Genomic DNA, 23,233 nt, shown 5'->3' with positions numbered 1-23,233 from the left:
ACCCAGGACAGCCACACCCTCCCAAACTCACAGCAGTGTCGTCTCTAAGAGTCCCAAGCTTACACTCGTCATGTGCCCATCAGCCCCTGAAGAGAACAGCCAAAGGTGATCCATTGAAACATCCGAGCCAACGAACAACATCCAAGCACAAAACCAGGATGAATTTCACAGTATAATGTTGAGCAAAGGAAGCCAGATAAAACAAACAAGTAAATACTGAATGATCCCATGAATATAAACACCAGGCAGCACCAGTCTATCTGCTTGGTACCCGGATGGTGAGGGAGAAGCTTGGTGACTGGATTGGTTACAAGGAGGGGTTTTGAAGCTGCAGTCAATATTTCATGAACTGCGTGCTGGGAGGCTTCAATGTGTAAAAATTCAGCAAAATGCCTACTTCACTTCTCAGGTGGCACTAGTGGTAAAGAACCCACCTCCTAATGCAGGAAATGCTGGAGGCCAGGTTTCCATCCCTGGGGGGTTGGGGAGACCCCTTGAAGGAGGGCACGGCAACCCACTCTTGTATTCAAGCCTGGAGCATCCCATGGATAAAGGAGTCTGGTAGGCTACGGTCCATAGGCTCGCCAAGAGTTGGACATGAATGAAGCGACTTAGCACACATGCATGCATAAGTATATTATCAGTTCAGTTCAGTTCAGTTGCTCAGTCGTGATCGACTCTCCACGACCCCATGAATCACAGCACGCCAGGCCAAAGTAAAAAATTTTTTTAAGACCAGATAATGCATTTGAGCACAATCATTTAATTCTTGCTGCTGCTGCTGCTGCTGCTGCTAAGTCGCTTCTGTCGTGTCCGACTCTGTGCGACCTCACAGACGGCAGCCCACCAGACTCCACCGTCCCTGGGATTCTCCAGGCAAGAACACTGGAGTGGGTTGCCATTTCCTTCTCCACATTTAATTCTTACTTCACTGCTATTAACCTCCATTACCTTGACCATTTCTTCTTCCCTAGCTCATGATCAGGACTGAGCTACAAAAAAGAAAGCGTAAGATGGGTTTAGAGGGCGTGCGTATGTGGAAGGAAAGGGCAGCGGAGGGGGATGAGGCAGTCAGGATAAGGGGATGTGCTTCATAGTATTTTGAAGTCACTGTAAAGTTTCTTTAATATGTGATAAAATGGTAATCTAGCTTTTATCCAACTTCTTTCCCCTTCTGCATGTAAGCACAGATTTTCCAAGATTAAATCTACTTTGATGCAAATGAGTGAATAATATGGATTATGTTGGATATACTAATCTAAGATCATTATACTATATCCTAAAAGACCTCAACATACAGTGTTTGCAATTGTAAATTTCCACTTAAAAATTATTTCAAAGATTACGATTCTTGAGCAGAAGAAACATAGCGTGAAGAATCCCAGGATTTTTTTCTTTTGTATCGAAAAACCTAATGCAAAGAAGAGTCCAAAGGAAGGAGGTTATAATGGTTTCAACTAAGCATAAAGTCTGGCTGGAGCAGATAGACTACACGATAGCTTTGCAACAGACTCACATGATTTGAAAAAAAAAAAGACATTTTGCAAAAAGGAAATTAGAATCAAAGGAAAAAAATTTCAAACCTTGAGCTTTTAAAAAAAATATAAATCATCTCAGCTCAGTGCTATTCTATGGCTCAGCATCTGTCTTGCTGAGATATCATTGCACACTGGGCAGCTGAAAGCCTTTTTCCTTTACTTGTGCTTCTCAAGAGAGTTGGGAGTAATTGGTCTGCATAACACATACCCTGTTCTGCCTCATCGCTTAAATCTTCCATATTTCAGCCTGGGCTTTCTTCTGTTAAAATATTCAAGCGTTATTCGGTTTCAGTGCCTGTCTGAATGCAGCAACAAATAACTGAATTGAAGGATTACGTTAAATAAAATTTATTTTTTCTAACTTTTGGTGTGATTTTCTAAAAGAAAACAATTTAAAAAGCATTCAGGCTTGGGGAAGCTTCTCATTTGAAAATCTAGTTCATGCTGGCTCGAAAAATGTGGATAGATCTGAGGGTTAATGTAACTGAAGACTATTCTGTGGCTCTTCGAGATATGAACAGGAACCAGATTTTGCTCAGTCTGGAGGAATGCTCCTCTGTGTCACCTGAGTAAATCAAAGCAGAATTCTCTTTGCTTCTTTCCGTGACGGCTTTTGCTGGCTTTTCTGGATTGATATATGACTCAGTAATTCAGAATGGAGACTCTTCCAAAAGCCCAAACTACTAGTCTTCAAGGAAGTTTCTCTGGCTGTTTTGTTTTTGTGATTTTACAACCCAAACTACAGATGCTCTATCGGCAGTATTGATCAAATATGTTGGTTTTTTATTACTGTCTCTTATCAGTCAATCATAAAGAAAATCAACCCAGAATATTCATTGGAAGGACTGATGCTGAAGCTCCAATTCTTTGGCCACCTGATGCGAAGAGCCTACTCATTGGAAAAAGACCCTGATGAAGATTGAAGCAAAAAGGAAAAGGGGGCAGCTGAGCATGAGATGTTTGGAGGCATCACCGACTCAATGGACATGAGTTTGAGCTAACTCCGGGAGATAAGTGAAAAACAAAGGAGCCTGGCTTGCTGCAGTCCTTGGGCTCACGAAGAGTCAGGCACGACTTAGTGACCGAACAACAACAGCAATGACATCCCTAAGCTGCACAGTGGACATTTCATTCACTTTCATGCTCTTGAAAGAACTGGCTCTGAACCTAAGAACTTACAGGCTTTAAACACCCTGCAGAGAGTTCTTTGTGCAGTAATAGAGGTACTATTTCCAACCAGACTAAGCTTGCAGGAAATGTTAGCAACTTACTAACAGAAATAAAACTATTAAAAAGCTAGAAAACCAAACTACGCTGAATGGATGTTTTCCTTATATTAATATTATTGTCCCTTAAAATCCTATTAATGGAATGAGAGGTTTCCTTGAGACAGCAGTAATGAATACAGTTTGCTTTTGTATGTTTTTTCCTCTAGGTCCCAAACATCTCTCTTTTACTTTTTATCTGTCTTGTGTTATTCAACCAGGACACAGTTGTTTCCGCTAGGGAATTTACTGAGTCACAGGAACAGGTTTATTATGATAAAAAATGCATTTTTTTTTTTTTTTGCTCTACTTCAAATGAAATTTTATTAGAGTTCCATGTAAACTAGAAGCTTGGTTCTTGTTACAAGATGAATATTCAGTGAGTAATAGGGGAAAAAATAACCCAGACCGAAAGAAATTCAGAAGATATATTTTTGTGCGCAACTGTCCTCCCCGTTTTGCTTTAGAAAATGTTGGAGACAGCATAGTCTATCAGTAAAAAAGTACGAAGATGTAGATTTAAATTTTTGCTTTGTTCTATAATCCCTTAGCTGTTTTGGATTTCAATGTGCTCAAATGAAAAATGAGGATCTTCATTCTTTTATATAAATGCCAGATATATGAGATAGCACATTGCCTGTAATTTGAATGACTCAAGGGAAATGTGGTATAAAAACTAAAGCTATCACCAAGCCCCAGCAACCACCGGCTCGACATGAAAGTGGTCTCATCTCAGTGAGGGGCTAAATGAAGAGAGGACACCACGCACACTGGAGACCCCCTCCGCCAGCCAGGCAGGGACCGCCTCACCCGTTTCCACTTGCTCCATGTTCTCCTCCTCCACTGTGTGGACTGATTTATTTTCTCAAGAACCTTGGTTTAAAAAGTGAAAATAGAGAAAAGAGAATTCCCTGGTGGTCCAGCGGTTAGGAGTCCAAGCTTCCAAGACAGTGGGCATGGGTTTGATCCCTGGTAGGAGAATTAAAATCCCACCTGCTGAGAGGTGTGGCTATAAAATAAAGAAACAGAGAAGAGCAAACATTTCTCCTGGGCTTGTGCTCCTCTCTCTTCTCCCTTCCTTTTCAAACTCGCTTCTTGAAACGCACTTACCATCTACTCGGCTCCTCTGCAGTAACCTCCCTGCATCCTCTCTTGAGTGCCAGGTCTCCCCCACCCGCAGTGGGTCTGCTCCTGATGGAGCCACCAACAGTTCCAGGTTGGTGAGTCAAGTGGTCACTTGGTTGACCAGGTTAAAACCGCTCACGGTCACCCCTTCTGCCCTCCTAGCTGGGTTTCCATCTTCATCCTGCCCCTTTAAATCGATCTTACAGAACACCTAAGGAAGAAACACCATCTTCTTCCTAGATCTTCAAGTAATTCAAGGATCATCAATTACGTTGCTCTTTGTCGGCCTTCAGTGGCTAAGTCCTGTCTGACTCTTTGTGACCCCATGGACTGCAGCACGCCAGGCTTCCCTGTTCTTCACCATCTCCCAGAGTTCACTCAAACTCGGTCCATTGAGTCAGTCATGCCATCCAACCACCCCCTTCTCCTCCTGCCCTCCATCTTTCCCAGCGTCAGGGTCTTTTCCAATGAGTTGGCTCTTGGCATCAGGTGGCCAAAGTATTGGAGCTTCAGCATCAGTCCTTCCAACGAATATTCAGGGTTGATTTCCTTTAGGATGGACTGTTATGTAGAGAAGAAACTCTGATCTCAGCATGTCTTAAAGCATCCCCTCACACCTTAACCTTCTCTTTAACAATACTGGTTTGTATGTCTCCCTGCAGTTTCATTTCTGGTTCCCGCCTTACAGTACACCCTCCCAACACCTGCAATACACTTTCCTTCCACACTTGGTTAATTATAATACAGCTTTCCAAAACCATCTCCTCTAGGATGATTTCTCAGAATAACAATGGCTACTTGAAGCAGTAAACATGTGCAGATACTCTGCTGAACACTTCGTTCACCGCCTCGTTTACTAACATGCTTTAGCCCCCTGATGTAAGTACCGTAATTAGTTCTGTTATGTTATAGGTGAGAACCCCTAGGCCCAAGGAGCTCAAATCTGTTCCCGAAGGTCACACAGCTAGAAGGGGTGCTCACTGGGGTTTGAGCACAATCTTTGAGGTTCCAGAACTTCAGTTTCTTTTTGGGTAGGGGGGAAGCTATGCCAGTCTTCATCGTAGCGTGCGGGCTTAGTTGCCCTGTGGCAGGTGGGAATCTTAGTTCCCTGACAAGGAGTCAAACCCATGTCCCCTGCCTTGGAAGGCGGATTCTTAACCACCGGACTGCCAGCAAAGTCCCCAGAACTTCAGCTTCTAAACATTATTTTAGACTGTCTCATCAAAATAACATTTTCAAGCAATAGATGCGTTTTTATTTCTGCAGTTTGGTACCTGCTATTTCTTTTATATGAAACATGTTTCCCCACTTTCTGAATAAAATATGATTCATTATTTTTAGACACATCTTTTTGACCTGCCTCCAACCCGAGGGAGGCACATCTTCCCTCCTTGGGTCTTCCACCCTAGCACTCAGGGCTTCACACTAAGACTCCCTAATTCCGTGTATCTCTCCTCTATTAAGCTGACAAGTTCTAATTAAGGGCAGGACTCTTTGTGGCCCCACAGCCAAGTACTGGGCACCTGTACACAAATGATAAGGATAACACGACAGTGATGAGACGAGGAACCAAAAAGGCAGCAAAGTGTGGCCCACAGGCGAGCTGAAGGGGCCCATTTGTGACGTTTCTAATCACTTGGTTACCCTTTCCTCAGGTTCTTCACAATACAGAATCGGTCATGCTAACCAGCACAGGCGACTCTTCCGATTCAGACGAGCTATGTCATTAAGGCGAAGAGGAGAAATGACAAGCCACATCAGATTTCCCATCAGAAACAAACTCATAAAAAGTATTTTGTTCCTGGTGAAGACTATGCTTCCAACTTTGTAAGATAATAAAGTTATCAGTTCAGTTCAGTTCAGTCGTTAAGTCGTGTCCGACTCTTTGCGACCCCATGAATCACAGCACGCCAGGCCTCCCTGTCCATCACCAACTCCCGGAGTTCACCCAAACTCATGTCCATCACTATAAATCCTATACAACGTATCTGTGGTATAAAGCTTCACAAACGTATGAATTCTTGAACAGGACAACAGACCAGTCAATTTATGACTATATGTTGTGTTTTCAGAGCTTTCCAAAGAAAATTCTAATTTCATTAGAAAACTTCTTTATTTTGAAATAATTTTAAACTTGCATAATAGTTACAAAGATAACAGAGGTCCTGTACACCCCTGACCCAGTTTTTTCTCATGTTAGCATCTTACATAACCACAGGACACTGATCAAAACCAAAAAATTAACCATTTTGACTACTTTGAATCAAAATGCAGAATTTCTTTGGAACTTCCCAGATTTTGCATGAATGCCTTTTTTTTTTTTTTCTGTTTCAAAATCCCATCCAGGATTTCACATTATATTTCATTGTCACATCTTGACATCCTTCTGTGTGTGTGTGTTTAAGCTCTTCCTTACTTTCTGGTTCCACAATATATTTAAGTCTTACCTGTGTTTTCTCTGCCTCAGCTCTAGAATCAGCCACTTCTCCAAAGAATATTGATTTCTTTCACTGGAGAATGGATTTTAGAAACAAGAATCTTAGGACTGGGTTTTCTTGACGTTACTGGCATGTCACTGCTTCTAGGCTCCCCCAGAGGAAAGAGCTAGGAAATACATGTATGTATATGAGCCCGTGTACACACACATCTGTATTAGTGTCTGCTTATGTATGTCTGTCTCCATCATTATGGCCATGTGTCTATCTACAGAGCTATGTGTCTATATGTCTATTGACGCATCTATGTTTCCAGCTAAGCTCCTGTATGTTTACATCCCACCTTGCAATAAACTGAGTTCATACTGACACTCCTACTCTAATTTTGTGCCAGAGAAGTCATCTGGTATTTTCCTTTTGTTTATCTGTAACTTCTTTCTCAGGCTTCCCTGGTGGCTCAGTGGTAAAGAATCCACCTGCCAATGCAGGAGACTTGGGTTCAATTCCTGGGTCTAGAAGATCCCCTGGAAATGGCAACTCACTCCAGGATATTTTCCTGGAGAATCCCGTGGACAGAAGAGCCTGGTGGGTTACAGTACATGGGGTCACAGAAGAGTTGGACACAACTTAGCAACCAAACGACTTCTTTCTCTGACTGTGTGAAATCTGGCTCTCATTATCTCCGTAAACTTTTAAATGTGTTCCAACCTAGTTGACAGGTAGCTAGTAGCAGTGATGACATTTACCAAAGAATAAATGCCACACTTTGCACTGGAGGTTTGGAAGACACACATTTTGTCCTGGAGTCTCTACATCGGGGTCTTGAACTCAACTCACACACTGTCCCCATGAAGAATTTCTTTTCAGGCAACCACCCTGCCTTTTGCAAGTGCTATTCATGAGTACGCCTGTGGTAGACTGTAGAGTTGCTCAATTTTGCATCCTTTGATTAAAAGGGCTTATTAGATGCACTATGAAAACACATTAGCATATTTCTTGTAAAACAACACGAAAATAGGGGTAACATCAAATAAAATAGCATACATATGCATTTCTCATTTCTTAATAATAATCTAAGTCATTCTTTTAATATCAGAGTAAAATATATTCAATAGTCACATGGCTGTGAGGATGCCAGCCATGCCCTGCCTCCACTGTGTCTGCTGCTGAACAAGGGCAGCGGGCAGAATATAAGGAAAGGCCCACAGTGAAACCACTAACCCTTTAGTATGAATGAAGAAAAAGACTGACCGCTGTTCTTAGATAAACGCCATGGCTTCCTGGCCACTTTTGGTTGCGAAAAATCAGTCCCATGCAGTCCAGCCTCATGCCTGAATCAAGCCTCACACCCTGTCCCCCATCTCCGGGCCTCATGCCTGAATCAAGCCTCACTCCCTGTCCCCCATCTCCGGGCCTCATGCCTGAATCAAGCCTCACTCCCTGTCCCCCGTCTCCGGGCCTCCCTCTCTGAGCTACAAGGGCGACTTCAGGCCTAGAACAGGGAAGGGGACAAGGCCTCTTCTTGCACTCATTCATCTCCTTCTCTGGGGTCCAGCTCCTCCAGAGCAGAGGCCAGGATGGAGAGTTAGGGGGACAGAGCATTGTCTGGGGAACCCGGCCACATCTCAGGGTGGCCCTCTTTGTGGTCTGGTCTGGATCTACCCTGTTCAAAGCTGATGGCCTTCTGTAAGGCTGACCAGTGTTGAGAGGCAGAGATACAAAATTCCTGCCTGTAAGGAATGTTGACTAGACCAAGGCTGGACCAATCAGACCTTCTCCCCTTAGGAGGCTGAACTTGAGACAGAGAAAGTGTTATTTGTAACAGAACAAAAAGTTAAAATTTACATGAGACAAAAACAAAGATGGATTATTTATGTTTCCCTAAGGGCTTCCTGTGGTGCTGGAGAAGACTCTTGAGAGTCCCTTGGACTGCAAGGAGGTCCAACCAGTCCATTCTAAAGGAGATCAGTCCTGGGTGTTCATTGGAAGGACTGATGCTGAAGCTGAAACTGCAATACTTTGGCCACCTCATGCGACGAGTTGACTCACTGGAAAAGAGTCTGATTCTGGCAGGGATTGGGGGTGGGAGGAGACGGGGACGACAGAGAATGAGATGGCTGGATGGCATCATCAACTCGATGGACGTGAGTGTGAGTGAACTCCGGGAGTTGGTGATGGACAGGGAGGCCTGGCATGCTGTGATTCATGGGGTCGCAAAGAGTCGGACACGACTGAGCGACTGAACTGAACTGAACTGAACTGAAGGGCTTCCCAGGTGGCACTAATGGTGAAGAACCTGCCTGCCAGTACAGGAGATGTAAGAGACATGGATTCGGTCCTTGGGTCAGGAAGATCCCCTGAAGAAGGACATAGTAACCCACTCCAGTATTCTTGCTGGAAAACCCTATGAACAGAGGATCCTGGTGGGCTATGGTCCATAGGGCTGCAAAGAGCTGACTCGAAGGGCAAAGCACCAGTACCATTAAACCTTGTTTTCCTTTATGTGTTAGTTACTCGGTCATGGAGGACTCTTTGTAAGCCCACAGACTGCAGCCTGCCAGGCTCCTCTGTCCATGGAGTTCTCCAGGCAAGAATACTGGAGTGGGTTGCATTTCCTTCTCCAGGGAATCTTCCCAACCCAGGGATTGAACCAGGGTCTCCTGCATTGCAGGCAGATTCTTTACCAGCTGAGCCACCAGGGAAGCTCCGTTTTTCCCTTAAGGCTGCAGTATCTCTTCCCCCCTCAACCCTATACAATCTCATCCAGATTGACACCTTCCACTATCACACCTTCCACTACAGAGAAGGTCTCTAGGACTGAAGCGTCAAAGAGGTCAGGGATTTCTGTCTGGTTTGTTTGCTGACATATCCCTCGTGCCCATGACACACGCCTGGCACATGGCAGGCTCTGGATAAACAGTTGAGAATGATCAGACACATCCCTATTTGTATCTCCAGCCAGCCAGCCCTCACTCCTAAACTCTAGACTGATACATGCAACCAACCAGTGGGTCTCTCTACTCAGAGTCTCACTCACACCAGCCCAAGACTGAGTGATGATCTTCTCTGTGCTAATGTTTCCTGGTTCAGTGAATGGTACTGTCATCCATCCAAGAAGACGAACCTGAAACCAGGAGTTATGAGATGCTCATATATGTCCTTCTACCCACAAACTAAGTCCCTGCTGATCTGCTTCCCAAATAGCTCTCCAGTTCACACTGCCTCCCATCCGAAAAGCCTCCAGGGGCTCCCTATTGTTCTGGGGGCAGAGGGAAAAGTTCTTGGCATTTTTCTTCAGGCTCCGCGTGGTCTAAGCCCCACTTACTTTCCTACACTCACTTTAAACCAGTTTTTTTCTGGGGTCACGCTGAACATGTTTCTCTCTGGAATGTTCTTTCCTCCCCTCTGATAGCTACATCTCCATGAAGTTCACTGCTGCTCCTTCTTCATAGCTCAACCCACGTGTCTCTTTCTCCTTCCCCACCTCCCTGTCCTCCATCTGGGTCCAAGTCTTTTAGGAATTCCTCACTCAAATGCTGTTCTTCTCTGCAGCAATGTCACCTCACATTATAAACATCTATCCACTGCTTTGATTATTTATGTCCAATTCCTCCACTAGACCCTCAGCCCCATGAGAGCGGAGAATTACCTGTTTATTCTTGTCTTCTTCATGCCTGGCCCAGTGTTGCGCACGTAGTAGGGACTTGAAGACTAAAGGAACTGAACGAACACACAGAGAACAGAAATGCTCTGCGGAGAATGGACAAGTAGACGGGCTTCTTGGATTAAAGGACAGAAGGGCTGCGTGAAACTTGAGTCCTGAAGACATCAAGGCAACGATGATACCTCGTGTCCCGTGTTTAGGCACCCAGAGGACAACACTCACTACCTCATTCCTCAAACAAGTCTGAACGCAGCTACCAAAAGCCTTTCTGCAATTCAGTGACAGCCAGACACTGCAGAAAACTGAAACCCATTGTCACTTTTTTTCTTAGAACTGTAATAATCCACTTTCCCATTGCCTGTGGAAGGATCTGACGAGAAAAAGTGCTATTGGCGTTTAAAATTTTTGTTCTCTTGATTAAAGAAAGGAAAGTGAGAGAGCGTCTCCATGGCTGGGCAGAGGGCTGGGCACTGGGCACGCTGAAGAGTAAGCCTCCTGCCTGGTTCGTACATATTATCCTTCCAAATCTCACTTAGAAAATTGAGAGATTATCTTGCAGAGTGCTGTGATAAACTATTAAAAAAGTAATGCTGAACTAGCACAACCGTAGGCTGATACAACCAACAAGTCATCAATGTAAACTTGGACTGTAACCTGCCAGGCTCCTCTGTCCATGGGATTTTCCAGACAAGAATACGCGAGTGAGTTGCCATTCCCTTCTCCAGGGGATCCTCCCAATCCGGGGATCCAACCTGGGTCTCCTGCATTGCAGGCAGATTCTTTACCAGCTGACTTACCAGGGAACCCCAAACAGGCTTAGGCATGTCATTTTATGCTTGTTCAATGTCAAAAGAGACGAGAGAGGTCTTATTTAACATTCTAAGTGCCAGGGGGTGAGGCAAAGAACAAAGTTTCCTTCTTTTAAAAGCTGCCTCGTGGTCTTAGATGCAGTGCACGGACTTATTGCCTAGCGGCATGAGGGGTCTTAGTTCCCTGATCAGAGGCTGAGCCGACATTCCCTGCACTGCAAAGCAGACTCTTAACCACTGGGCCACTGGGGAAGCCCCAGAACAAGGTTTCTGAAAACAACAGCCTCTAAAAGTGATCTGGCTTGGGTTGATCCCACATGGAAAGAAATACAGGAGGCAAGACAGAGATGCAAACGAAAGCCCCCAGATAAGACTGCAGAGAAACATTAACTTGGAGCCCACGTTTTAAATAGCATTAAGATTTCTGTTGTTTTTGTTAAAAGGATAATCAATAAGACGGAGAAGCTTCTTTACATGTCTACCCTCAACTATGTTTTGGATGCGAAGCCATCAAAGACCAAACAATATCGAGCTTGAGATCACATGGGACTTAATACAGAGTTGGGGAAACAGTTTTAATTTCAGAGCTTTGAATTTAATCTAGACAGACTATCTATACTTCCTTTTTCAATGAATCTTTCCCTGAGGCTTCTCTATGGGTTTTTTCCCTCATAGTTTAATGAATTTTCTACTGCTTAAAAGAGAACCCTTTATATCTGTCTTGCACTGAATTTGAAAAAATCATTAAAGCTGCAAGAACTCTCTTAATTTTCAAAGTTTGCAAAACTCCACCTACGTTCTCCAGCGTTTTTGCTACATCACTGAGCACCAAGGTCACTGTCTCCTACTGCTTGCTCTTTAGAGGACCACGGTAAGTCAAGGGGTTTTTTAAGCCTTTATACAAACTGATTTGGCTTCTCAGCTGCCAAATTATACTTTTGCAATCTCATTTCTAGTCAATTTTATGATCTTATGTAAAAAAAAATATTATATATTTCTCTATTTCTATCTGTCTCCAGGTCCTGTATTGGGTTTTGGGAATGCTAAAAAGAGAATCATGGTCTCTATTTAATTAGAAACAGGGTCACATAAATTATGGCAGCCAGGAAACGATTGCTCTGGTGATACTGCTGCTAGGAAAGCAATAGATAAATTTTATGCAGATGTATAACTGGCATGAGTTTTCAGAACATTATTTATTTCGAAGAGTGACAAAGGAAGAGCTATATGAGCAGCTATAAAGTCACAACATTGGTAATGTCACAGAGAAGGGTGGCCTGGGGATGAGCATTTATATCAGAATCCATCAAAATCATCCCCAAGGAGCCTTTTTATTATTGCCCTTGGAATCCCATCTTAAAAAAAATATTCTTCTATCAAAATGCCTTTATGAAGCAATAAATAATTCAATGTTGCTTCTTTTTCCTTGAAGAAGAGCATATAGGAAGAGGCTTCCGAGTATTAGGATGCAGTGTTGCTGCCTAGCAAATTTCCAGCTAAAAGTATTTTAAAGTTGGCATTTTGGTTGGGTAAATGCACAATTCCATTTAGGTTTCCCGAGTGTCATGGAAAGCTGTTGGTCCCATCATTTGCCCTGAAGAGCCCCATGGCTTAGCATCCCTGGCTGGAAACCACTGTCTTAAAGGTCAAAGAGGTGACTTCAGAAAATAAGGAGGAAAGGTAAGAACCATGTTTCTACATAAGAAGAATGCGACTCATATTTAACTTCTCCATTTTAAAGGTGACTCACACTAGCTTCTATGACTCGTGAAAAATGTCCACGAGTCAACATAAATTTTAACACAATAGTTTTTAACCACGATCATACTAAAATACAGTAACAGTCTCTAGCAGCCTTTCTAAACTGTTAACATGTTGCAAGCACATTATATCTGTGTCTAAGGAAGGTCACTGTTCCAGAAGGCTCCTGAGGCTGGAGGAGCTCTGGACAGTATCTGCCATCAGTGTAGTGAAGGGTAAATGTCGCAGCTCTTACCTTCTGCCAAAGTCCCAACTCCAGTGCCTCTGATTAGATCACCTGCTTTTTGAGGGGAAACAAACAACTACTTTGTGTATAGCTTTAAGGACTGGGTTGTTTAATTCACCTCCATTCCTCAGGAAACCATCAGTCACATCAACAATTATTTCATGGCTATAATGGTGTCTGTGTCATCTAAAACACCATTGTTTATCAACAAGCTATTAACAGTCCTATGAATGAGCCTCCAGCACACCATGACTCATGGTTGGCATTTATACAGCTTTATTGTGACTCAGTACAGTGTAGAGGTTGAGTCTGGGCTTTTGGTCCAAACTGCCCGGGTTCAAATCCTAACTCTACCACTTATTAGTTATGTGACCTTAGGCAACTTGCTTAACTAATCGGTGCCTTAGTTTCCTCCCCTATCAGATGAAACTAAGAATAGTACCTGCATCACATGGTTGCTGTGAAATTTAAATAGGTGAAAATACAAGGCACAGGGCACTGAGCCGGTGCTCAACAACTGTGACTGCGGCTATTATCGTTGCTGTTCAGTCACTAAGTCATGTACGACTCTTCGCAACACCATGGACTGCAGCACACCACGCCTCCTTGTCCCTCACTATCTCCTGGAGTTTGCATCTCTACCCTATACCGAGTTCGTGTTCATGTCCGTGTAGTTATAAGAAGCTATATATAGACTAACTGGTGGAAAGGGTCAAAGATTGACAAAAAAAGTTTAAGCTGAATAAAGATAGATTTTGGAATATAGAGTGCTTTCTGGAACTTGAAACATTAAGAAAATCAAATAGTTTTCACACTTTCCCCATCCTCTTCTTTGGGAATAACAGAGTCAAGTCATTTAAATCCTTAATACCAGATTTGTAAAGCAAGGATGAAAGTGGTTATACAGCAGTACATATTTATTGGTTGTGTCTAATTATACTGTTGGTCAATTCTGAACTTGGTACATATTTATTCTACAACTAGAAGCCAGGAGAAGTATCAACATCAATGGCACAAAGAACTTCCCAACTCTCACACGAAAGCCTATCACTGTTGCCACAAACTGAAAAGATCTGGAAGAAAGATCCACCACACTCGGACAAGCATTTGCTTGTGTAGCTTCAGAAGAGGAAAATTCAAATCCTTCCTTGATATGTTCACAGCGAGCATCTTTAGCACCAGTAGCAGACTACCCTTAGTTAAAAGCATGGGCTTTGGAGATAAACAAGAGTAAAAAGGTGAAATGCTTAAAGTGATTTTGAGATTATAAATGACAACAAGACATTTAAATAGGTGATGTCTTTGCTTTGTAAAAAATAGACAACTTGATCCAATTTGAAAATTCTGAATGTGTGGGGCCCTTCGAAAGTTCCAGATGGGATAGTCTTTATTAACATTCCAACTATTGCAGTGCCAAGGTGGGTGATCCAAGAATATTTATTCAGGTGCTCCCCTACTTCACAAATTCTGCTTCTCAAAGGGTCTCTTCTCTTTGACAGAGTCAAATATTCAAGCCAAGTATCTTCCATGGAACAAAAACTATGAGAATACTGATTCACATCTGTAATTTTTCAGACATCAATAACATAATCTTCACATATTTACATTGAGATTTTTTGGAAATGATTATCAATGCCGTAACACCCAATCTGTTTTCATATACAACTGGGCACACAGTTGATCAGTTATTCTATCCCATTTCTTATAACTACTTTGAGCACCAGGACTAAATTCTCTTTTAGTGTCTAGTGGTCAGGCAAATTGATGCTTAATTGTTTTATGATGATGATCGAAAGTATTACATATAGCTATGCCAAATGGCAAGCTGGCCCTGAGGCATTTCATTCCCAAACAACCTTCATTTAATGGCTGAAGGAGAATCTAAATGCAATTTACTATACCATGCTCATCTTAATTTTACTCAAAATAATGACATAAAAATACCCCTAGGATAATTACAGAGCAATAAAAATTTCCTTTGTTGATATTAGAGAAGGTTAAACTTAAAAAATATTTGCCAGCTTAGTGTGTTAATTTATTAAAATCTTTGCTTTGAAGCTTGAACAGATTTAGTATTACCTGGAAGCACATGCTTTGCCCTTACTTTTTCAATGCTGATTTAAAGAATCCCCCATATGTTACTTACTTGTTTGAGCTTCTTTAGATCTTCATCAAGCTCTAAGTTGTCCAAAATAACAGCAACAAACAAACTCAGGAGGATCTATAAAATGGTTAAATAATAATGAAAAAACCCATGTACCGTAAGCATCAAAATATTACCTATATGATCCAGAATATCCACCTAAAGTATATGCTATACAGAATGCATCAAACACACATTTGTGAGTCACTGCATAGGCACTGAAAGTTATTCATAACAAATACATTCAAGGAAATGCATCTGTTAACTGAAATAGACAATATAAAATACTAATTTGCTTTACAAAGCTGATTTTAAATGAAATTTAAGAAAATTTTAAAATAATTCAACCATCTTACTTCTAAGATTATATCCAAAGAAAATGATCTGGAGTACTGATGAAAATCTTTATACCTGAAAGTGCTTGAAAGAGTTATTTATAATGATGGATACTGGAAATAAAACCTAACTGTAGGTAAATAGCTAATTCAGATACAGAGATTTCTACTGTAACATTCTTGCAGCTACTACAAATGTCTATTGTGGTAGCTAGTCCCCAAGATGGTGAGTTCCTGGTTCACAGTCTTGAGAGTTCCCTTCCATGTTGAATACGGTTAGTCAATGGATTACAGAAATGATCGTCTGTGACTTACGAGGCTAGGAGGTAAAGGGCATTGTGGCCTTCACCCTGCTCTCTCTTGGCTCACCCACTCTGCTGGAAGCCAGGTGCCAGCTCCCGAGGACACTCGAGTGGCCCTATGGAGAGGCCCCTGCGGCAATCAGAAGAGGCCTCCAGCCAACAGCCACGTGACTGATCCATCTCAGAAGCAGATCCCCCAGCCTGAGTAAAGCCTTCCGATAACTGTAGCCACAGCCAGAATCTTGACTCCAAACTCACGGAATGTTCTGAGGTAGAAACACCCAGCTAAGCCTGTCCTAGATTCCCGACCTGTAGCAACCGCACGAGATAACAAATGTTTATGGTTGCAATCCCCTAAGTCATTCATAATCAACAGTATTGAAAACTGCTTGCAATATTAAGTTAGTATATATATGTTAGAAGTGTGGGCTTCCCTGGAAGCTCAGTTGGCAAAGAATCCGCCTGCAATGCAGGAGACCCCAGTTCAATTCCTGGGTTGGGAAGATCTCCTGGAGAAGGGATAGGCTACCCACTCCAGTATTCTTGGGCTTCCCTGGGGGCTCGGATGGTAAAGAATCTGCAAGCAATGCAGGAGACCTGGGTTCGATCCTTGAGTTGGGAAGATCCCCTGGAGAAGAGCATGGCAAGCCACTCCAGTATTCTTGCCTGGAGAATCCCATGGACAGAGGAGCCTGGTGGGCTACAGTCCATGAGGGTGCAAAGAGTCAGACACGACTAAGCGACTAAGCACAGCTCAGCACAAGGTAGAAGTGCAAGTACGAACAAAATCAAACACTGGAGAAAATGTTAAGAGCAGGTGCTTTAGAAATGTTAATGGTGCCTGCCTTTGTGAAAAAATAGCTTTCCACCCCTTTTGTTGTATTTGCCAAATTAAAAAAAAAAAAAGGCATATGCTTCGTTTGGAATGGGTAAATAAGGTAAAAGAAAGAAAACCACAAAAAAGTAGAATTTTTAAAATATTTTAATTTCAATTCCCTTTTCAACTTTGAATTCTCTAAAGTCTCACATTCATTTGCTAATCTTTTCATTCCTTATTTATATTCTTCCTTTTAATTTCCCTCTTAGCAAATTTTTCCCATTTGTTAATATTAGACTGTTAAGCACAAAGGTAAGAAAATCGAGGCAATTTAGTCATGATTCTCAAGCACCAGAGGGATTGTTATGCAGAAGTTAATGCCTTTTCCAAGTTTACTGAGTACAGAACAAGGGGGAAAAAGCCTTCCACTACTATAAAATTTTGACAGAATGTTTGGCTGAGGACAAGTGCCAGCACCCTTCATTTTAACAGTCATGTCATTTGGGATCCAACCCAAACTTAAAGAGGACACAGAATGGTCTAGACCACAGATTTCATTTAGCTTTTAAAAATTTGAAGTACAGCTGACTGATAACGATGTGTTAATTCCTGTGGAATAGCAAAGTGATTCAGTTATACATTTATATTAATATATATGGGTGCTGTGCTTAATCACTCAGTCACATCCGACTCTTTGAGACCCCATGGACTGTAGCCCACCAGGCTCCTCTGTCCATGGGATTTCCCAGGCAAGAATACTGGGCTGGGTTGTCATTTCCTCCTCCAGGGGATTTTCCCAACCCAGGGATTGAACCTGTGTCTCCTGTGTTTCCTAGACTACAGGCAGATTCTTTACCCACTGAACCATATATATCATTCTGCTTTATATTCTTTTCCATTATGGTTTATTACAGGATATTGAATACCCCTGTGATACAGTAACAACAGTAGGACCCTTTTTTTTTTAATCTATTCTATATTTAACAGTTTGTATCTACTAACCTGAAACCCCCACTCCAGCCCCCCCTCCCCACTTCCCTCTTCCTTGAAAACCACATCTGTTCTCTATTAGACCAAAGATTAAAAAAAAAAAATTATTGATGTCACCACATCCACCACATCATGAATATCTGGGCCCAGATGTATTCAGTCTTATTCTAAACCACATTGTGCTATACAGGACATTTCACAGTTCATGCCAAGTCTAGCCCTCTTCCTGTGACCTTGAGGCTGACCTTGACGTTACCACCAAAGTGCTCTCAGAGGAGAATTCTCCCTTCTCCTCTTCCTTGCCCAGATCCAGAAAGGCCACCTGGAGGGCTCGGCTGTGAGTCTGAGCTGTCTCACACCACTTCTGTCTCTCCTGGGCACTTGAGCAGGCCCTGCTCTGTGTCCTAACCTAATAAATTTTCTCCCCAGTGAAATGGCAAACACAAATCTAAAAAGAAAAAAAAAAATTTCCCTGATTGAAAAAGGAAAAGCCACAGTTCCACCTCCCTTTTCTCAGAGCACTTCCTCTGGAAAACTTGTGCTCATAAATTCTTCCTCTGCCCCTTTGAGATGTATATAAATCTTTTTAAAAGTTAAATAAGTTGCATCGTTGTACAATGCAGAAATAGGGTTCCATCTCCCCTTCTTCATGGGAAGGTGGGAATATAACTTTGCCACCTCGATCCATGTTGCAAAACAACCTATTTACCACAGAGATATGAAAAGTTTGATTTTCCTTTGGATAAAGGCAATTCGCTATCACAGAGGGCCACCCCCAGTTGCCAGGTGAATTTGGGGGGAGCTGCATTTAACAGATGGTGCCGTCAAGTTTTCTTGCTTGAGGACTCGTTGCTTTCGTCCTGAGAGCGCGGATGTCTCTGTCCTTGCCATGTTTGGGCAGACTGCATGTGATGCCCATCGCAGTCTGGTTTATGGCTTATCCAACAATAAAACTGTTGCTTTCCTGTCTACCTTGGCAGAGGTTTTCTGGGTTGTCAGAAGATTTTATTTTTAATGATTTCCCCAACACCAGACAGATGGCAGGCTACTTCACCACAGTGAGGTTATGCTAATTCGATTATATTGGACTCTGTGTCAGACAGTGCCTTCAGTTCAGTCACCCAGTCGTGTCCGACTCTTTGCGACCCCAGACAGTGCCCATTCAGGAACATAAGTGCAATACCGTGCTCACTGCTATGAAGTTCACAATTGAATTAAGCAGACGTGGGCTGGCCGCCTGGTGGAAAGAGCACTGGCAAATCAGTTCTGCCAGTCACAACCTATGCAGCCTTCTATGAGTTTCATTGCTCTCATTTGTATGATATAATGGCTATAATAATAGCTCAACAAATTGCAGCTATATTGTTGTTTCATTTAATCCTCCCCCAAGAACCCTGGTGTACGGTATCTTGCTGTTGTTTAGCTAAGCAAACCCCATGGTTTGAGACCCCATGGACTGTAGCCCAGCAGGTTCCTTTGTCCATGGGATTCTCCAGGCAAGAATACTGAAGTGGGTTGCCATATCCTTCTCCAAGGGATCTTCCCAACCCAGGGATCGGACCCACATCTCCTGCATTGCAGGCAGATTCTTTATCACTGAGCCACTGGGGTGTGGAATAACCTATGTTAAAGTACCCGGACATAAACTTAGATATGCAAAACTAAAACAGTTTTCTTGATATTTTTACAGATCAACTAAATTTGTATTTAATTGAATTGAATTGAGTCCTTAAGCCTTCCATTTGTGTTGATGGCTGAAAACTGAATCTTGCTACATGAGTCCAATTTAGTCCTTTAAAACTCAGTTACATTTGAATAAATGTCCCTTTTCTTTGTTGTGGTTCAGTCACCAAGTCATTTCCAACTCTTTGTGCCCATGGACTGCAGCACGCCAGGCTTCCCTGTCCTTCACCATCTCCTGGAGTTTGCTCAGATTCACGTCCATTGAGTTGGTGATGCCATCCAACCATCTCACCCTCTCTTGCTCCCTTCTCCTTTTGCCTTCAATCTTTGTTTGTTGGGTTGGTTTGAGGTCAAAGATGTCATTGTCACTGGCATCTGGTTTACTGTGGCCATGTGACTGATCCTCTGTCCCCCATCAGGGGCAGTCATGGTGCTTGTTTTGGGGACTCGGGGCTTTCTCTCTGCTGGACAGTTCACCACCTCAGTTCCAGGGGCCTTGCATCTAGTGGCTCCAGGCTCTCCTTGGCTTGTGGCAGCACCACTCCACTCTCTGACTTCACGTGGCCTCTCCCCTTTCTCTCTGTCTTATCCCCGTCCATCTCTTGTAAGGTGAAAGTGTTAGTCGCTCAGTCGTGTCTGACTCTTTACTGTAGCTTGCCAGGCTCCTCTGTCCATGGAATTCTTCAGGCAAGACATACTGGAGTGGGTAGCCATGCCCTTCTCCAGGGGATCTTCCTGACCCAGGCTTCCCTCTTGACTCAGACAGTTAAGAATCCACCTGCAGTGCTGGAGACCTGGGTTCAATCTCCTATAGTCATCTGAATTTAGGGATTATCCAGATAATCCAGGATAATCACATCTCAAAATCCTTAATTTAATTGCATCTGAAAGGGCCTCCAAATAAGGTCACATTCACAGGCTTGGGAGTTAGAACATGGATACATCTTCTGGGGGTCCCCATACAACCCCCAAGGGACTCAGACAGTACAGAATCTGCCTGCAATGTGGGAGAGGCAGGTTCAATCCCTGTGTTGGGAAAATCCCCTGGAAAAGAGAATGGCTATCCACTCCAGTATTCTTAGGGCTTCCCTGGTGGCTCAGACAGTCAAGAATCTGCTGCAGTGTGAGAGACCCAGGTTCAATCCTTGGGTCGGGAACATCCCCTGGAGAAGGGAATGGCCTACCCACTCCAGTATTCTTGCCCGGAGAATTCCATGGACAGGGAAGCCTGGTGGGCTACAGTCTGTGGGGTCGCCAAGAGTCTGCCACGACTGAGGGACTAACACTTTCACTTTCATATAACCCCGGCTACTGTCAGCTTCATTTCTGGCTCAGGCCGTTGTTCCCACACACAGGCTGTCAAGTCTCAGGGAAGTTTGGAAGTTCTGCCATTCCAGCTGGGGGCTCAGGAAGACTGGGTTTTTATTTTGCAGGGGGTGGTCTTTCAGACTCTATCAAGACTTCTCAGACAGCCACCCAGTTCTGTGCAGGCAGTCCCATGTCCAGGTGGGGCCCCTAGCAAGGCTATCTCCCCATCAAGTTCAGACAAGAATTGGTCACAAGGCAAGCCTTGGATGTCAACACCCCCAGGTTGGCAGCAATACTGCTGTTGCCCTGGGTATGGCATGCCACCTTATCATCAAAGCACTTCACTCCCAGTCTCTCTCTAGACCCTTCTGCCTCCTTCATGTTTCATCCCAGAGAACATCATTATTTATTCTCAGAGAGCAGGGATGTGAAGGGAAATGGGGACTTGGGGGTACATACAAGTGTGAAGACTGACAACCGACCGGAAACTAAACCCTATCGGAATCTCCCAGCTTCAGTTCTGTGCCAGCCGAGCCATTTTGATTTCTGAGAGCTGATCTAGGCAGATGGGTCTGGGGGTGGGGGGCTCTTCTGAAGGCTGCTCATGTAAGATTATGAGGGGCTGGTAGAGAGTCTGGCACGGTGCTACCAAGATGCCAAGGAGAAGGAGGATGCTGGCAGGAAGAGGGCTGTGAGAAAGGCTTTCCAGGTGGAATGAGCAAAGTCGGGGCCTTGGGGGCACGGGGCTAGATGGGGGCCTGGTGGGCAGGTGAGCCCGGCCCGGCATTGCTGCCTGGAGGAGGTTGGGTGAGACTGAGAAGTGGGCTGAGGGGCTGGGCAGTATGCCCACATGCCACCAAGGGAGGCTGGGAGGAGTGACAGCAAGGCTGTAATAATCAGGAGGGGATGACATTCTTCTCTTCTCCGTTAAAATTTCCCTTTCAGAAGTTCTCTCTCTCTCTTTCTTTTTTAAAATGCATGTAATTCGGTTATTTTAAACTGGATCACTGAATAGTAACTAGACAGTGTTAAGTGTAGTTTGACAAAAGTTATTAAATATGTAACATTTTGTTACTTTATTTAAAAAATGGTAGATACGATACCTCTTTTTTGGAGGAAAGAGAAAAGAAAGCTACCCTGCGGGCAGAGGCACAGAGAGAAAGCTGAGGGATTCTAGCCAGACTTGATCGTCTTCGTGGAGGTAAGAGTTTGGTTTTCATGGAAGACAGAAGGCGAGACTCAAAAAAGAGATGCTTTGGCTTTGCTAGAAAACATGCTGAAGGGGCTTTGCAGGCAGAAACCTCTTGGGAGGTTCTGGTAACAAATTTAAGAACAGTATATGAGAGCGTTTCAAGTGTGCTTTAAACTGTCATGAACTAAACCTTTAAACTCTCATTAAACCGACTCAATGTACATGAATTTGAGCAAACTCTGGGAGACAGTAGAGGACAGAGGAACCTGGCAGGCCACCGTCCACGGGGTCGCAGAGAGCTGGCCACAACTGAGTGACTGAACAACGTCGTTAAACCTAAGTTCATTTAATGTCATTGAACATTCAGGCTTTCCTGCTTAGTTAAGATGATGATGCAAAAACAGAAACCGTATTTTAAAATGTGTGCGGAGCTCAAGTTTTCTCCTGAAGCTCTGTTTGGACACAGACATTTATAGATCCTTGTCACTGTGTTCCTGATGGGGAGGGCATGGTGCTAAGGTGACAACTGGACACCCGGGGTCTGGCTTGGATTGTCTCTCTGGAGTGGGAATACAAGATGCAAGAGAGGCTGAGTCTGCAGGTGAGAATTACTTTGTAGTTCTTTTCTCAGACTCTAAAAAGGTGGCAATAACCACTGCGATAAAGAAACAGATGTGAAGGGAGGTGGCAGCTCAGTTCTCATGGTATTTAATTTGCATTGTCAGGGAGGCATCTTTTTCCTGCAAACCCAGGGCTGTGCAGGCATGGACAGAGGGTGCAGGCTGACTCGGGGGTCGGCCATTCCTCTTTCCCCCAGGGTTAATCGGAGTGGGGGACAGAGCTTAATTCTGAAAGCAAGAACCTTCCCTCAGTCCTCTCAGCCTGCTTTTTGTTGTTGTTTGTTCTGTTTTCATGGAAAGGTGAGGTAAGGCTTGTTGATAACCTGAGGGCACTACATTGACGTCTGAATCTTATTTTCAGCCAAAGTCTATCTGCTACCAGTGCCACCTGCGTGGTGACGAAAGGCTTTCCATAACCATTAAATGGGACGTCCCGGGTGGCTCAGTGGTAGAGAACCCCGCTTCCAATGCAGGAGACAGAAGAGACGCAGGTTAGAGGCTGGGGCAGGCAGATCCCCTGGAGAAGGGCATGGCAACCCACTCCAGTCTTCTTGCCTGGAGAATCCCATGGACAGAGGAGCCCAGCGGGCTACAGTCCATGGAGTCACAAAGAGTCAGACACGACTAAAGCGACTTAGCACACAACCATTAAATGAGATTCACAGGTTTATATTCAATGTTGCTGCTTCTGCGCATCATCATTTGCAGTGAAACCCTTGTTCTAAACTACACAACCTGTTGTGTGCGTTATGTATTTTTTATAACATAATATTTAAATTTATAATTTATAAATCACTATTTTTTCTTCAAGTTGCAATTTCGGGGGGAAAAAAGGCTCATGACATATCCCTTCATTTCCTCTCATGCTTTGTTAAATAAAGTGCATATATACTCTCAACACAATGGTATTCAGTATGTGCAGTGCTTTAAAACAAGATGTTCAAATTCACATCTATATTTTCACGCATTGGCTACTCACTATTTGCAACAGATCTGTAATATAACATTATATTAATATGC

General features: G+C 43.5%; 1 protein-coding gene across 2 annotated transcripts in view; it reads right to left on the bottom strand.

Annotated features, from left to right (window-relative positions):
* NALCN (sodium leak channel, non-selective) overlaps positions 1-23,233 on the bottom strand; it is a 270,915-nt gene that overhangs the window by 93,936 nt on the left and 153,746 nt on the right. For both annotated transcript variants that reach the window (XM_055426858.2, XM_088842841.1), the window contains one exon: positions 14,970-15,044. In XM_055426858.2, the coding sequence (XP_055282833.1) occupies positions 14,970-15,044 (75 nt within the window). The remainder of the gene's footprint in view (positions 1-14,969; positions 15,045-23,233) is intronic.

This window comes from Moschus berezovskii, chromosome 13 (assembly GCF_049115385.1).
Source record: "Moschus berezovskii isolate FMDL1 chromosome 13, NW_MosBer_1.0, whole genome shotgun sequence".
Classification (NCBI taxonomy): domain Eukaryota; kingdom Metazoa; phylum Chordata; class Mammalia; order Artiodactyla; family Moschidae; genus Moschus; species Moschus berezovskii.
Note: the sequence above shows the minus strand (reverse complement) of the source record. Positions and strands in the feature narration are given on the sequence as shown.